Below are 18,427 nucleotides of genomic sequence, written 5' to 3' on the forward strand. Positions count from 1 at the left end.
GGATTTGAACTTTAGTTCCAGCACTATTAACCTTGGTACAGCTCTGAAATCTTTCTGCATCTCAGCTTCTATGAAATCTGGAAAATAATCCTCAACTCAGAGCTGTTGTAAGAATTAAATGAGACAATGCAAAATGCAGAGCCTTCAGTCTGTAAAACAGGTCCTCAAATAATAGTTTCATGGAAGGAGAGGAGAAGAGTGCATACCTGAATGATGAATGGTGTGAGTTTCTTCTTGTTGATTGCTCTCTCATCAATTGTATCAGGAACTGAAAGGTTGATCATTTTACTGAAACAGAAATTTTAAAATAAGTTGACTTATTTTTTAAATAATCCATAAATATTCACAAATATTTTAAGGCTTATTATAATATCTATCTCATGTAATCTGAAAAAAAAGCAATGTATGACTTTAGTCAGGTTGATCAAAAAACCATACATATAAAAATGCAAATAAAGGAAAGACCAAAGTGCTTATAGTAGTTGAATATTTCTGAGTTGGGGATTGGGGCATATTTTCTTATTTAATGTTTTGTACTTCTCACATTCTTTTAGAAGAATGAATTACTTGGATATTAAAAACTTTGTTGAGTAAGTGTTAAAAACAGATAATATCCCACATTGGAACTGAATCTCTCTGTTAGATCATATAATGTATAATTAAAATGATTTCATCTACAAAGACTGAAAATTAGTTGAGCATGAGATTCTTTCATTCACCAAATATTTATTGAGTACCTAGATGATGCACCTGGAGAAGGCAATGGCACCCCACTCCAGTACTCTTGCCTGGAAAATCCCATGGATGGAGGAGCCTGGCGGGCTGCAGTCCATGGGGTCACTGAGTCGGACACGACTGAGTGACTCCACTTTCACTTTTCACTTTCATGCCCTGGAGAAGGAAATGGCAACCCACTCCAGTACTCTTGCCTGGAGAATCCCAGGGACAGGGGAGCCTGGTGGGCTGCCGTCTATGAGGTCGCACAGAGTCGGACACGACTGACGCGACTTAGCAGTAGCAGTAGCAGATGATGCACCAGGTACCATATTTGGTGCTGAAAATACAGTGATAATATCGATAGAAAGAAAAGTTGTATTAATTAGGGCAGGATCTGACTTAGAACAACCTCATTTGGTAAAATTTGGAGTTAGACTCTAACATTTTAGATGTTTATACTACTGTCCTAAAACAAGTTATTTTGCATAGAGAAAACCGTGCTTATTTCCATGCAAAATTTAAATATTAAACAAATAGTATCATATGAGTCTCTCTATTAAAATATATGGGAAATTATTTCTTTACAGCCTATAAGTGGCAAGTAAAAGGGTATCTCACATTTTTAGAAATCATCTTTTTAAATAACCAAAATGACCGTATTGGAAAAAAACAAATTTTATATATTGTACACTGTCATCAGAAATATACCCACTGTACTGTTCTAAGTGTTCCAATATGTACTTACTCAATGCTCACAACAAATTTCTGAGCAAGCACAATAATATGGGGATCATAATGGATGGATCCTGAAATGCAAAGCAGTCAAGTACCTTTTTTTTTTAATACTTCTTCCCTACTATGGAAAAGGTCAGTTTTCATTTCAATCCCAAAGAAAGGCAATGCCAAAGAATGCTCCAACTACCGCACAATTGCACTCATCTCACACACCAGTAAAGTAATGCTCAAAATTCTCCAAGCCAGGCTTCAGCAATACGTGAACCGTGAACTTCCAGATATTTGAGCTGGTTTTCGAAAAGGCAGAGGAACCAGAGATCAAATTGCCAACATCCGCCGGATCATCGAAAAAGCAAGAGAGTTCCAGAAGAGCATCTATTTCTGCTTTATTGAGTATGCCAAAGCCTTTGACTGTGTGCATCTCAAGAAACTGTGTAAAATTCTGAAAGAGAAGGGAACCCCAGCCCACCTGATCTGCCTCTTGAGAAATCGGTATGCAGATCAGGGAGCAACAGTTAGAACCGGACATGGAACAACAGACTGGTTCCAAATAGGAAAAGGAGTATATCAAGGCTGTATATTGTCACCCTGCTTATTTAACTTATATGCAGAGTACATCATGAGAAACGCTGGGCTGGATGAAGCACATGCTGGAATCAAGATTACCTGGAGAAATATCAATAACCTCAGATATAAAGATGACACCACCCTTATGGCACAAAGTGAAGAAGAACTAAAGAGCCTCTTAATGAAAGTGAAAGAGGAGAGTGAAAAAGTTTGCTTAAACATTCAGAGAACTCATGCCGTCTGGTACCATCACTTCATGGCAAATAGATGGGGAAAGAGTGGAAACAGTGGCAGACTTTATATTTTTGGGCTCCAAAATCACTGCAGATTGTGACTTCAGCCAGGAAATTAAAAGATGCTTACTCCTTGGAAGAAAAGCTATGACCAACCTAGACAGCATATTAAAAAGCAGAGACATTACTTTGCCAACAAAGGTCCATCTAGTCAAGGCTTTGGTTTCTCCAGGAGTCATGTATGGATGTGAGAGTTGGACTATAACGAAAGCTGAGCGTGGAAGAATTGATGCTTTTGAACTGTGGTGTTGGGGAAGACTCTTGAGAGACCCTTGGACAGCAAGAAGATCCAACCAGTCCATCCTAAAGGAGATCAGCCCTGGGTGTTCATTGGAAGGAGTGATGTTGAAGCTGGAACTCCAGTACTTTGGCCACCTGATGCGAAGATCTGACTCATTTGAAAAGACCCTGATGCTGGGAAAGATTGAAGGTGGGAGGAGAAGGGGACGGCAGAGGATGAGATGGTTGGATGGTATCACCAACTCAATGGACATGAGTTTGGGGAAACTCCGGGAGTTGGTGATGGACAGGGAGGCCTGGCGTGCTGCCGTCCAAGGGGTCGCAAAGAGTCGGACACGACTGACATTGACTGACTGAATAAACTGAACTGAACTGATGTACCCATGGGTTAGTTAGACAAACAACATCAGAACATTGCAGTTTAAGGAAGAGAGCATTTTCTTGCAGGGCCATGCAAGGAGATGGGTGGCTTATGCCTTTAACAATCCTGAACTTTCCAAACACTTTCAAGAATGCCCACTTATACAAAACTTGAGGGAGGAATGTGATTAGCTCTGACAACCTTCTTGCTGTCAGATATTCTATTCTTGAAGAAAAGTCATAGTGAGGTAACTGTGTTCCTGTAAACCTCTAGCAAAACAAATATTAGTCTCAATGCTGAAAGGTAAGATTCCAAGCTTGACTTTCACACTCCAAGGTCCTGTTTAGGAGGAGGGGCTTCCTGGGCAAGCTGATTATCCTGCCTGAGAGCATTCATCCAGCACCCAGTCTTGGTCCTCCCACCAGTGGCCAGTCACAGCTGAAGATGCAGCTCTCAGTCTCTGGGCCCTCCTCTTACCAAGGTCCCCATACCCTGCCCAGCCACCTTAAAGGAGGGAGCCAGGTGCCCAGCCCACAGTTGCCCTCAGTCTTCTCAGTCTACCCTAACTTTGGGGGGGAAGCTGGGTCTTGTAGACTCTGACCCAATCAGATTATTGCAAGCGTTGAGTCATGGAGGTGGGGATGGCAGAGGTAGGTTGCCTAGTGCTCTGAACCCTGGGCCAGGCCAGTGAGTGTCTCTAGCAAGGTCTCTGGACCTCTGCAAGACTCGGCCTTTGGCCTGTCCCCAGGCTCCACCCCTTGCTACCCAGACCAAGGCCAGAGGACCTGGAGGGCCATGGACGAAGGCTGAAATATACCTTTTACTACACTCTGCTGAGAGGCTGACTATTGGTGGACCTGGTCTTCTAACCTCTATGGTCTTTAGCTAAGGACGGCAGCTCCATGCCCATCTTGCCCCTATTACAGTATCTTCCTTGGTGAGATTATACAAACTTTGACTGAAAGTGGGTAACTTAGACCATCATGGTCTATTTCCACTAGCCCAAGATAATCACATTCTACTCTGTTTCTATAACTCAGGTAAATTAACTAACAATATCATGTGATGATATAGTTTTTATCTTCCTCTAACTGAAATATTATACTTAAAAAGCATAATGTCCCCTCAGACATATATATTGCAAATGGGGGAACCATTTATTCATTCACTGCTGGAGCTATAGTTGAATTGTTATATTTTGAAAACAATTTTTATTGGAATGGAGTTGCTTTACCATCTTATATTAGTTTCCGTTGTACATCTAAGTCAATCTATTATAGGCATACATAGATCCCTTCATTTTTGGATTGTCTTCCCATTTAGGTCACCACAGAGCACTGAGTAGAGTTCCTTCCACTTTTTTCGTTTTTGAATTCAAATTAAGTTATTTGTATTAACTGGAGGATAATTACTGTACAATATTGTGATGCTTTTTGCCATATATCAACATTAATGAGCCATAGGTATACATGTGTCCCACACATCCTTAAGCCCCACTCACCTCCCTCCCCACCCTATTCCTATGGGTTGTTCCAGAGCACTGGTTTTGAATGCCCTGCTTTATGCATATATAAACCTGAATGATGATTTTCCTGAATGATGAAATATGCAATTTTCTCTATATCACATATGAGTTATGGGTGTAGTTTTTTCTACATTAAATTTGATATCTGTATTTATGTTTGGAAATCTAGCTGTATATTTTTGGTCATGATAGATGGACTATTGTATGTTTCACATCTGGATATCTCTGCACTCTTTTCCCTACATAAACATGGAATGCTGTATTCTTCACATAGGAAAATTTGAGCACATGTTTTCCTGAATAAAGTATGGAATATTTTGCAGTTTTCTAATGAAAATCTCACTTAAGATTTTCGGACATGAAGTATATAATTCTCCATAGTCCAAATATGAAACACCGAGGCAAATTTTCATTACTGAACTAGGAAATTTGTACATCTCATAAATGATCATCTAGGTAAAGATTTTCCTACATGAAAGTTGGTATATTTCATATTTCACATAAAGAAATATGGACACAGATCTCCTTGTTTGGGGATACTCTGTATTTCACATATGAAAACATGGGTGCTGATGTTTCTACACTAAATATGTAACTCTCTATATTTCCCATTTGAAAATCTAGACACAGGTTTTCCTGCATGAAACATGCAATATGCTATATGAAAATCTGGAAAAAGGTTTTCCTGCTTAAATACTGAATGTTTTATTTTACACTTATTAAAATCTGTGTGCACATTCTGCACATGACATATGGAATTCTCTTGTGTTTCTCTTTGGAAAATATAGACATTCAGGAACCTACATTAAATATTAAATTCTCCTTAGAACTCATATTAAAATATTGGCACAGGTGTTGTGGGCCTAGGTTTTCAACTGTGAAATTATATAATTCTGTATGATTCACGTGTGGAAATCTGAGTGCAGATTTTCCTAAATGAAGTATGAAATCATGTATATCTTACAGATGATAAGTTAAGTGTAGATTTTCTGCTATATTGCTATATGGGATTCTGCATATTTCATATAAGAAAACCTTAATTATGATTTTTTGACATAGAATATGTAATTCTAATTTCACATATAGATATCTGGGAACAGATTTTCCTACTTGAACTATGACATCTCTATATTTCACATATAGAAATCAGTGTACAGATATTCACGCATCACATATGAAATTTTCCACGTTTCGTATGTGGGACTCTCAGGCCAGATATTTTAGAAAATATATGGAACTCTCTATATTTCCCAAGTAAAAACAAGATGAGGAAGTTTTGAGATGAAATATGGACGTTTGTTCATTTCTCATATGAAAACCAGGGTACAGATTTTCTTACATGACATATGAAACGTGTATATTTTAGATACGAAAATTTGAGTTCATATTTTTTACATGAATTATGGAATTTTCTATGTTTCAAATATGGAAAACTTACCTTAGATATGCTTCTATGAAATATAGAATCCCTATATTTCCTATATGACATGTGGACCCTGATTTTGCTCCATAATATGTGCAATTCGCTACATGTCATATATGAATATCTTGGTTTAGATTCTCCCACATGAAATATGGAATTCTCTGTATGTCCCTTGCAAAACATGAGGGCAGGTTAACTTGACGAACAATGGAATTCTTTATATTTCACATTTGAAAATCTAGGTGCAGATTTTCTACATGAAATATGAAATTCTGTACATTTCTTGTATTAAAGTATTAGTGCAGATTTTCCCACTTCAAATATGGAATTCTCTATATTTCATATAGGAAAGCCTGAAAGATGACTTTCCTACAGGAAATATGTAACTTTCTATATTTCATACACGAAAATATGGGTACAGAATTTTCTCCAGGAAGTATGAAATCTGTATTTCATGTCTGAAAATCTAGCTGTATATGTTTGGTCATGATATATGAAATATTGCTTGCTTCACATATGGATATATGTGCACGTATTTTCCTGCATGCATAGGGAATTCTGTATTATTCACATAGGAAAATTTGAGTATCCATTTTCCTGCTGAATCATGGAATTCTACTTTCATAAATGAATTTCTCAATTAAATTTTCTGACAAGAGATGTACAATTCTCTATCATTCAAATATGAAATTCCAGTAGCAAATATTCATTCCAGAAATACGAAATGTGTACATTTCACAAATGAAAATCTAGATAGAGCTTGTCTTACATGAGGTGTGGTACTCTTTACATTCCATATAAAAGATCTGAGCACAGATTTCCTTGATTGAAATATAGACTAATCTATATTTCACATATGAAAATATTGGCGTTGTGTGTTCTACAATATATGTATTTCTCTACATTTCACAAATGAAATGTTCAATTCTTCGTATCGCATTTATAAATATTGGCTGCACATTTTCCTACATGGTATATGGAATTCTCTGTGTTTAGCATTTGAAAATATAGACTTTCATTTTCCTACACTAAATATTAAATTCCCTAAACTTCACATATTAAAATATTAGCATGGGTTTTGTAGGCATAGTTTCTCAAATGTGAATGTGGAATTTTGTGTTTTGCATGTGGACATCACATTAGAAGTTTTCCTAAATGAAATATGGACTTCTGTATATTTTACAGGTGATAATTGGAGGAAGGGTTTTTCTGCTATATTGATACATGGGATTCTGTATTTTTCATATATGAAAATCTTATGATTTTATTACATAAATATGTAACTGTCTATATTTCACATTATACAACACTGGGAAAAACTTTACCTACATGAAATATGAAATCTCTACTTTTCACATATATTAATCAGTGAACAGATTTTCACACATGACATAAGAAATTTTTCATCTTTCATATAAGGAAATCCCATCCCAGACATTCATACAAAAAAACCCTGAAGTCTATATTTCATATATGAAAATACAGTTGCCAATTTTCCCACATGAAATGTGGAGTTCTCTCTATAGAATCACATGTGAAACCTGGACACCCATTTACCACAAAATATGAAATCTTCTATATATCATATAGGAAAATCTCTGCTCAAATTTTCCTCTAGGCAGTACTTAACATTATGTATGTCACACATGAAAAACTGGGTGCTAATTTACCCATGTACAATCCGGAATTGTGTATATTCTGGATATCAAAATCTGTGCACCAATATTACTACCTAAACTATGGAATTCGGTATATTTCACATATGAAAATCAGGGTGAAATTTTACTCAGTTAAAAATGGAATTCTCTATATTTTACATATGAAAATGTCAGTGCTGAATTTACATCATGAAATATTGAACTTTTTGTATTTCACTTTAGGAAAATCTGGATGCTGAGTTTCTTACATGAAATATGGTATTTTCTATACCTCATATATGACAATCTGGGTGGTGACTTCCTTACATTAAATATGGAAATCTCTATATTTCACAGACGAAAATCATGGCGTTGGTTTTCTTAAGATATGGAGAACCTATATGGTATTGGAGTTCTCTCTGTTTCACAAATGAAAATATGTGCACCACTGCTTCTTCGCAAAATATGGAATTCTTTGTATTTCTTCTATCAAAATCTAGGCTTGAACACTCTTTCATGGAAGTTGGACTTCTGTATATTTCACATTTGAAGATCAGAATGGATTTTCCTATGAGAAATATGAAATCACTGCATTTCGTGTGAACCACTGGTTCTTCAGGTACTGACACATTTGTTCCCTGTTTGTGTCCCTGTGCCTTGCACATGCGTGTGTACAGGTGTGTGCTTGTGTCACCTGTGTTTGCGTGTATGTGCATGGGCCCAGCCCCCTGCTGACATGGGAGATGAAGGCGAAAGAACATGAGATGTCTAACAACGAGAAGAGGAGGCAGGAGACGTCTACAGTCTAGGGGAGACTGGTCCACGCATCTCTGCGGTGACCCTGTTCAGGACAAGAATGAGCAAAGGATGGCCAGTGACAACTCTGGGTAGTGAGTCCACAAATCTGCAATTACCTCAGGAGACAAAGACAGGCTCACAATTTCTGCTGTGCTGTTGTGTGTGTTTGTATCCGCAAGAGGGGTTGGAGGGTTTGCAGAGTCACCCAGTGTAAATCAAGTGGTGGGGGCTCTAAAATCATGACCTGTGGACCCCTCAGTCTGTGGGGGCATTGGCTCTGATTAAAACTCTTCAAGAAATGGGCATAGAAGGAACCTACCTCAACATAGTAAAGGCCACATATGATAAGCCCACAGCAAATATTATTCTCAATGGTGAAAAACTGAAAGCATTCCCCCTAAGATCAGGAACAAGACAAGGGTGTCCACTTTCACCACTATTATTCAGCATAGTTTTGGAAGTCCTAGCTACAACAATCAGAGATGAAAAAGAAATAAAAGGAATCCAGATCGGAAGAGAAGAAAGTATAACACTCACTGTTTGCAGATGACGTGATGCTGTACATAGAATACCATGATACTATCAGAAAATTACTAGAGCTAACCAGTGAATTTAGCAAAGTCGGAGGATACAAAATCAATACACAGAAATCATTTGCATTCCTACATACTAACAATGAAAAATCAGAAAGAGAAATTAAGGAATCAATTCCATTCACCACTGCAACAAAAAGAATAAAACATCTAGGAATAAACTTACCTAAGGAGACAAAAGAACTATATACAGAAAATTATAATTTGATGAAAGAAATCAAAGATGATATAAACAGATGGAGAGATAATCCAGGTTCCTGGGTAGAAAGAATCAATATTGTGAAAATGACTACACTACCAAATGCAATCTACAGATTCAATGTGATCCCTATCAAAGTACTAATGGCATTTTTCACAGAACTAGAAAAAAAAAAGCCACAGTTCGTACGGAAACACAAAAGACCCTGAATAGCCAAAGTCATCTTGAGAAAGAAGAATGGAGCGGGAGGAATCAACTTACCTGCTTTCAAATTATACTACAAAGTCACAGTCATCAAGACAGTACACAAAAACAGAAATAAAGGCCAAGGGAACAAGATAGAAAGCCCAGAGAAAAACCCACACACATGTGGGCACCTTATCTTTGACTTAGGAGGCAAGAATATACAATGGGAACAAGACAGCAGTTTCAGTAAGTGGTGCTGGAAGAACTGGACAACTCAGTGCAAAGAATGAAATTAGAACACTTCCTAACACCATCAGTTCAGTTCAGTTCAGTCGCTCAGTTGTGTGCGACTCTTTGCGACCCCATGAACCGCAGCACGCCAGGCCTCCCTGTCCATCACTAACTCCCGGAGTCCACCCAAACCCACGTCCATTGAGTCGGTGATGCCATCCAACCATCTCATCCTCTGTCATCCCCTTCTCCTGACCTCAAACTTTCCCAGCATCAGGGTCTTTTCCAATGAGTCAGCTCTTCCCATCAGGTGGCCGAAGTATTGGAGTTTCAGCTTCAACATCAGTCCTTCTAATGAAAACCCCGGACTGATCTCCTTTAGGATGGACTGGTTGGATCTCCTTGCAAACCGAGGGACTCTCAAGAGTCTTCTCCAACACCACAGTTCAAAAGCATCAATTCTGCGCTCAGCTTTCTTTATAGTCCAATTCTCACATCCATACATGACCACTGGAAAAACCATAGCCTTGACGAGACGGCCCTTTGTTGGCAAAGTAATGTCTCTGCTTTTTAACATGCTGTCTAGGTTGGTCATAACTTTCCTAACACCGCACACAAAGATAAACTGAAAATGGACTAAAGACCTAAATGTAAGACCAGAACCTATATAACTCTAGGAAGAAAACATAGGCAGAATACTCTATGACACAAATCATAGTAAAATCCTCTATGACAAACCTCCTAGAATAAAGGAAATAAAAACAAAAATAAATAACTAGGTGCTAATTTAATTTAAAAGTTTTTGCATAGCAAAGGAAACTATACACACAGTGAAAAGACCACCCTCAGAATGGGAGAAAATAATAGCAACTGAAACAACTGACAAACTATTAATTTCCAAAACATACACACAGCTCATACAAGTCAATACCAGAGAAACAAACAACCCAGTCAAAAAGTGGGCAAAAGTCCTAAACAGATATTTCTCCAAAGAAGACATAGAGATGGCTAAGAAACACATGAAGAGATGCTCTCCATCACTCATGATTAGAGTGTTAGTCGCTCAGTCGTGTCCAACTCTTTGCAAGCTCACGGACTGTAGCCCACCAGGCTCCTCTGTCCATGGAATTTTCCAGGCAAGCATACTGGAGTGGGTTGCCATTTCTTCCTCCAGGGGATCTTCCTGACCCAGGGATTGAACCTGGGGCTCCTGCACTGCAGGAAGACTCTCTACCATCTGAGGCACCAGAGAAGCTCATTATTAGAGAAATGCAAATCAAAACTACAACGTGATATCACCTCACACCAGACAGAATGGGCATCATCAAAAAGTCCACAAGCAACAAGTGCTAGAGATGGTGGGAATGTAAATTGATACAGTCACTATGGAAGACAGTGTGGAAATGCCTTAAAAAACTAGGAATAAAACCACCATGTGACCCAGCAATCCCACTATTAGGCATATGACCTTCCAAAAACCAAAGCTGAAAAAGACACACGTACCCCAGTGTTCACTCCAGCACTATTTACGGTAGCCAAGACATGGAAGCAAGCTAGATGTCCATCGACAGAGGAATGGATAAAGAAGCTGAGGTGCGTATATACAATGGAATGCTACTCAGCCATAGAAAAAAAGGAATGCATCTGGGTCAGTTCTAAGGAGGTGGATGAACCCAGAGCCTATTATACAGAGGGAAGTAAGTTAGAACGAGAAAAACAAATACCGTATATTAACGCATACATGTGGAATCTAGAAGGATGGTACTGATAAACCTGATCCCAGAGCAGCAATAGAGACGCAGACATAGAGAACAGACTTGTGCACAAGGGTAGGGGAGGAGAGGGAGTGGGTGAGATAAATGGAGAGAGTAGCATGGATGAATATACATTAACATATGTAAATAGATAGCCAATGGGAATTTGCTGTATGACTCAGGGAACACAAACGGGGGCTCTGTAATAACCTAGAGGGGTGGGAATGAGCGGGAAGTGGGAGGGATTCAAGAGGGAGGGGACATATGTACACCGAAAACTATGGTTAATTCAGGTTGAGGTGTGACAGAAATCAAACCAATACTGTAAATAATAATCAATCAATGAAAAATAAATATTTGTTAAAAGCTAGAAATAGGTTAATTTGGAAATTACCTAGAATGTCACAATTGAGAGGGAAAAAACCCCTTAATATGTGATCTATTGCCTTCCAGGTTCCGTTCTCTTCATTTTTAAAAAGTATGAGATAGGGGAGTTAATGTCTTCATGATACTGTATCTATTATTTGGACCAGGAACTGTTCTCTGTGATATGTGCATGCTGACCTGACATCCCATGGTCTTTCATGCACTTAGGAGACACTGTGTTCAATCCGTACACGGTAAAGTTTCCTGCGGATGGACATGTGGATCTGCCTTTTGATCCAGAGTACACTAGACACCGCAATGTGTTCCAGATTGGGGGTCAGATACAACACGTCTCTGTTCCTCTCCACCTGGCACCAATCTGACTCAGCTCTTGCCAGGGAGGTGACTTTGGGTAAATTCATTCACCCGTTAACCGCTACGTGTTTCTGCTTCCTCAGCTGCCGAAAGGGATGACAGCATTAAAAATGCTACCTCATAGTGTTGTGATGAGTACTCAAAGACTTCATTATACGTGCACACATGGAGAGCTAACCACGGTTCAGAAGGGTGAGCTTATCTTCCTGCCTCTCTTCACTTCCGTTTCTGCTTGTACTCACACCCCCGTCCCCGCCCCCACCCTTTTCCCCTCCCACCCCAACTCCGCTCTCTAGCACCCGTGTTCCATCCTCAGACTCTCCATCCAAAATCATGGCTGACGATCTCCTCATGATTTACCTCAGAAAATATCCATACCATTACCCTTGGATTAAAAATCATGAATATTAGCAGAAGAAATAAGAAACACACTAAAACTGGCAATGTGAAAACTAAACAAGAAATAAAGCATTAATGATGAAAGTTTGACTATTAACATTTTCATATCTTCATTAGATTGAGATTTTCAGAATTTGATACAGGGGAATTACACTTGATAAAAAGAAAGCCAAAATAAAAAAAAACCTATGTGAAGAAGTTTCTTGGCCTTTAAATGACCCTCTGTAAGGTTTTTAAAACTTTATATACTCTAGTTCTATAACTGGCCAGTGACCACTTACTTCCTGTCATTATACATATCATAGGAAGGGGTCATTAGACTTGTAACTGCATAGAGAATATGCACTAAATTTTTCCATACGAGCACATGATGAAGCCTCAGTGTTGTATTTAGGCTTCACAATGTCCCCACAGGAAGAGCCGAATACTCATTATGCTAAAAAAAAAAAAAAAATCCTTCCCCCATGCCTCATACAATCCATTCTTGAGGCCCTGAAGGGCTGAAGTGATGCTGCAAGGTCCATGCGGTGAGTCAAAGGTGGTCTTGACACTGTGTCCCTGGAGCACTATCCAGGGAAATGTGGAACAGCAATAATATTAACTACAGTAATGACAACAGCTAGAATTGACCGGGAACGTACCATATGGCACATACTGTTCTGACACTTTCCCCTGTCTTAACATGGTCAGTGTTCTACACTGCCCCATGAAGTAGTTAAATTTACCCAAGCTAGTGCTTCTATGTGGCTAATGGAAGAATGAGGCACAGAGACACTATGTTACTTGCTCAGAGTCGCCCAGCAGTCAGGGAACCACCGGTCTCGAGGCATTGTGGAAACCTCAGTGTGTTCTGTATTTATTCAGTCAAGGCTAAGATCCAACGGCTATGGCAAAATATGTAGAATAACAGCTACCACATAACACAAATTGATCTTACCTCATAGAAATGCACACGAAATAGAAATCGGATTTCTTCAGAAATCTTTCAGATAGAGGCTTGGCAAGACTGCATCAGGATGTTTTGTAGAAAGGATAGTCTGAGAGCCTCCTCAGAACAGCAGACAGCAGGTCAGTGAGTCTCCTAGACTGGAGGTCTTGGGTTTGTGCATCAGAGAAGGCAGCAAACCCCTGTCACCTACACATGCTCCCAGTGGAGACAGAGCCTGGCAGGAGGCAAAATAAGACCATTCCTCTGCTCTAGTAGTGCCTAGACAAGTTGTCCATGTCAATCAGAACTGAGGAATTCTAAAAAAAGAAAAATGGAGATTTCATGATCCGCACTCGGTGCATCTCACTTAGTGCAGCTACAATAGTGCCCTAGAATCTGTCCGTTTTCACTATGCTTGGGAAACTCTCAGGGACTTTAGTAAACCTCATTAGTAGCGAGACTGTCAGCAAAATAAGGGAAATAGCGATCAGAACACATATCAGAAAAAAAAAAAAGTAGAGATGATCAACAAAACCCAAAGCTGGCTCTTTCAAAAGATCAATACAAATTCATAAACGTCTACTCATGTAGACCAAAAAAAGCAAGATATCTAAAGACAACACTTACGAATATCGGAAGTAAAATAGATTTCAGATCTCACAGAAATTAAAAGGATTCTGTGAATGATTATAATAACTACATCTGGCAATTTCGGTGAAAGGAACTAACTAACAAAGTTGAGCCAAAAAGAAATAGATAATCTATTTAAAAATCGAGCTTGTAGTTGAAAAATTTACAGAAATCTCCAGGCCCAGGTGGTATCCCTGGCACAACAGACAAAGGGAGGGAAAAAATGGGTAGGGACAGAGAAAAGGTGACTATATTCTAACACAACCAGTTACTCAAGGTAAAATGGGCCAAATCCAAGCAATGTGATGAAGCCATTGGTTTTATTTTCTCATTGTCCTCCAGCTTCTCCTTCCTGCCTCCCTCCTTTGCCCCAGTTGCTTCCTCCTTCTTAAGTCCTGCCCTGCATCAAGAGTAGCAGTGTTATGAGGCGCGATTCCCATATTGTAACTGATATCCGCTGGCTGACTGACATTCAGCTGGATGCTATCATCCCTGCAGCTGGTATACTCAAGCTTTCTGTCTCATCATGGACCAGAAGGTTTCACTCCTAATTTCAGGTATAGCTAGGAGAGAAGGTGCAGGGCACACGTTGGAGCCTTGAGTCCTTCATCTGTGAAATGCGGATGACCACAAATTGTGGGAGAAACAGAGATTTCGGCACCAGACCCTTTGCAATGAGTGCTAAACCCAATGAAACATGACAAACTCAGAGCATCACGGGACTCCTTGACATTCAGAAGCACCTCAAGTAGATTTCCCTGCCAGGACTGTTGCGTTTATTGCTCCTTCAGCCTGGAATGCTCTTCCCTTAGGTAAGCCCATGGCCTGCTCCCTCACTTCCTCCACATCTCTGCTTAATTGCCATCTTTCAGGGAGATTTTCCCTCATTATCTTGAATAAAATAATAACATCATACCCCACACACCCCCTTTCCCCTGATCTAGTATTATCTTTCTTCATAGTGCCTGCCACCCACCCTTGATTTACTTACTGACTACCAGGTCTCTGAAACGAGAGACTTGGTCCGTTTTGTCCTGTTACAAACTCCTCGAATAGCGCTCTGGTATATGGCAGGTGCTCAGAAAACATTTGCTGAAGGACAGTCGGGAGCCAGGCCCTTTACACACATCGCTAACATGCACAGGTACCCTCCAAGACCGACACTGGCCCCACTGAATTAATTATCATACACGCTCAATGACACACAGTCAGCATGTCAGGTTCCAGGCTTCGGAATCATATCTGCCAGCTTCCAAATCCTCAGCTCCTGGACAGAGACCTCACAGCCAAGAACTCAAGAGGTTTTATTTCTAACACAACGACTCCAAACAGCTCAGGTAGATACCCAGACACACAAAAAAAGGTCACTGAGTATCTGCACAGAGAGCTCACAACTCGAGCCTCAGACCCTCAAATACGACAGAGACCAAACACACTGCGACAAAGAGCCTCCAAACAGACCAAGGTCGTCAAGACAGAAACAAATGAGAATCGCACAGATACTTCACATCACGGAGACTGACTTCCGAACCACTCCGGACACTTACTAAGTTAATACAGAAACCGCTAAGCAGAAAGACATAACTTTGAGTAACTCAAGAACATCATACAACCTGCAGATAAAGTTCCCAGACAAATGGAAAACCTGCACCCTGTGCGCAGACCCCAAGCAGCTGAGAGTTTCCACCTTAAGACAAACCCCTCCTCAAAGCAGCTCAGAGACAGCACAACTTGGGACCCAGAATCAAAAGCTCAGAGATCTCACATTCTGGGGCGCAGACGCCTACACAGACATCTCACACCCAGGGACTCAAGTGCCCCAAAGCTCCAAAAATGCACATCCCGGCACACAGGCACACACATCCTAGAGGCTTTGGACTATGGCTCTCAAAATCCACTCCGATCAAATACCCCATCACCCACAATCCTGGCCAATGGCTCAGAGAGATCAAGCGTACCCAAAACAGCATCTGTGATGTCACACGTAGCCATACACAACCCCAAGCTCCCTGACCCAGGTTACTCTCCAGGGAGAGACACGAAACAAGCCCTGAGACCTCTCCCTGGTCATGAATTGCATGCATCTGTGCGACTTACCGCGCGTTGCCATCTGATCCAGACTGAGGGAGAGCTCAGTAAGACTGAAACACGGTCGCCCTGCACAGCCACTGACTGTGCCGAACCTCGCCAGTAACCAAGGCAGCCATTCAACCCCTTCGGGAAAAGCGGTAAAACTCGGAGAAAACATGGCACACTCTGAAAAGCCGGGCAAACGAACGCAGGCGCACTGGTATACACACGCCTCGCGCCCAGAGGTCCAGCTCCGCGACCTCAGTGCCTGTCTAAGACAGGCAGCCAATGGGAACTGAGCAGGAGAAAAAGGAGGGCGGGAGTAGCCGGACTTCCGCGTATACTCGCGCTCCGGAAGAACTAATTCCGGCCATCTCCCGGTCGCCTTACCCCCAAAGCGGCAGCCAATCTCTCGCTCTGGAGCCATCCCCACCTTGGATGTGACCATGTCAAAACGAAGGGGTGGAGTTGGAAAAGAGACAAAGAAAGTTGCGGCTTAATATCAGTGTCCACTCAAATTCAAATGCGGCGGGAAGGCGGAGTGGAGCGAATGCGGTTGGACCCAGTGGCGCCATGAGTGCCTCCGCTGGGAACTGTGGTCGATGCCCGACGCGGTGTCAGGGGACCCTCTGTGTTGTCACACGCACTCTCCCAATGGTACCTTCCAGAGTGGGTGGTCCTACCGCTACCCCTCAGCGGTACATCCCAGGACAAAACTGTTTCATCTCGAGCGCCTCTTGGTGGTGAGATTGGGGAACAACAGACGTAGATTCCCCAACCTTCCCAGGATGATAATGCAAAGGGTGGAAAGACAAAGTCAGGAGGAAAACCCCACAGATTGCCACACTCTTGGACTCGGAAAAAAGTCTTCATAAACTGAAGATTACTCCTCTGTGGTGGCCACTATTGTAACAGGAAGCATTCAAAGAATTTTCTCTGTGCTGAGCATTGGCATTGGTGCTTGTTTGTGCTTTCCTGCTTAACACAGAATAGGTCTCATGGGGAAAGGCGGCCACAGTCCCCCAACTGGCAGAAGAGATAAAGCTACTGAGAATGGAATCCGAAGGCCTGGCGTGGGGACGGCCTCTGTCGCTGACTGCGAGTGATATGTGAAAGGACAACAGGACTTTCCATTCTGTTAGAAAAGGGGTCATCTCCAAGGGGACCCAAGGACACCATGTAGGTGAGATAAAGACCACAGCTTTGTCATCATCTTGTCATCCCTGAATATGTTCCCTAGCAGAATCCTCAGCCTGTCTAGCTGTGCCTCTCTCAACGAGTTTAAATTTATTCATTCTGTCATTCAGTCATGTGTGAAGCACATGTATGTGTGAAGCACAACTATGAGTGTTAGGAAGGAGAAAATCAACCTTGCCCTCATGGAATGTACATTCTGTTGGGATCATACACCCCCAAACTCTAAGTAATTTTTCAGGCGTTTGTAACTGCCGTGATTAAAATTAAATCGGGATAGTGAAATAGAGAGAGGGGATCATGTCTAGAAAGAGTGGTCACGGAAGTTCTTTCTAAGATTGTGACTTTTGAGCAAAAGCCTAGAAGAGATGCCTCTCTGGGAGAAGAGTACCCCAGACAGAGATAATGGCCAGTGGAAAAAGTGGGGAGTGGAACTCAGTGTCGTGTGTGTGAAAACAGTGAGGAGGCTGATGTGACTGTCACAGCGTGATGGAGGCAGAGCCAGGAGATTGGATGAGAGAGGTAACGAGGGGCAGGTCCCATAGGGCGTACTGGCCATGGGGAGGACTTTGACTTGAGCCCCAGGAGGGTTCCTACAAGAGAAGCCCCCATGCTTCCTTCAGAGGCCCAGGTCAGACAATGATTGTTGAGGAACGCCTGGTTTACCCCCAAGAAAACCACAGGCCCTCTGAAGCTGAACGTGCCTTTCCTCGAATCCCCACTCTCAAGGGGAATGCCCCCTACTGCTCCCAGTGAACATCCATGTCAATGGATGATACCCTCAGGAGAGCCAGAACAAGGACCCTCGTGGTGTGAGTGAGGTCACATTCAGTCTTACAGAGGCAAAGAGGGACGATGTAACAGGCACGGAGTTGTCAGGGAGAAAGACAAAGCTAGAGCATTAGATAGGAGCAGAGAGACTCTTTCTGGAAGCAAAGTGTCCCCACTTAGTTAGCAGCCACCTATGGGTGCCCAGCCCTGCTACTGGATGATGTACCTGTCTCTACAGGAGAAAAGAGGCCCCTCCTCGGGGACTGCCTCTAGGGAGTGATTGAGTTACCCATGGCCAGGGCATCGGTCATGCTCCCTTGACACACATCAGGGGCCTCTGCCCATCAAGACAAGGACATGTTCCAGTCATGGGGAGGCTCATGCTGTACACAGGGTCCCTCACAACCTCTTCTGTCCAGACTACACTCCTGCTGA

At 41.5% G+C, this 18,427-nt stretch overlaps 1 protein-coding gene across 2 annotated transcripts in view; it reads right to left on the reverse strand.

Moving 5' to 3' along the window:
• The window catches only part of LOC145537081 (plastin-3-like), a 37,782-nt gene extending 21,084 nt beyond the window's left edge, over positions 1 to 16,698 (reverse strand). The window contains exons 1-3 of one of the 2 annotated variants that reach the window (XM_081567655.1): positions 16,055 to 16,698; positions 13,337 to 13,644; positions 207 to 288 (exon numbers count right to left, since the gene is read on the reverse strand). In XM_081567655.1, coding sequence (XP_081423781.1) covers positions 207 to 288; positions 13,337 to 13,341 — 87 coding nt within the window. In that variant the 5' untranslated portion in view covers positions 13,342 to 13,644; positions 16,055 to 16,698. The remainder of the gene's footprint in view (positions 1 to 206; positions 289 to 13,336; positions 13,645 to 16,054) is intronic. The other variant, XM_081567656.1, reaches the window with a different exon arrangement.
• Between the last annotated feature and the right edge of the window lie 1,729 nt (positions 16,699 to 18,427).

Source organism: Giraffa tippelskirchi, chromosome X (assembly GCF_054371585.1).
Source record: "Giraffa tippelskirchi isolate mGirTip1 chromosome X, T2T-mGirTip1v1.2.pri, whole genome shotgun sequence".
NCBI classification, from domain to species: domain Eukaryota; kingdom Metazoa; phylum Chordata; class Mammalia; order Artiodactyla; family Giraffidae; genus Giraffa; species Giraffa tippelskirchi.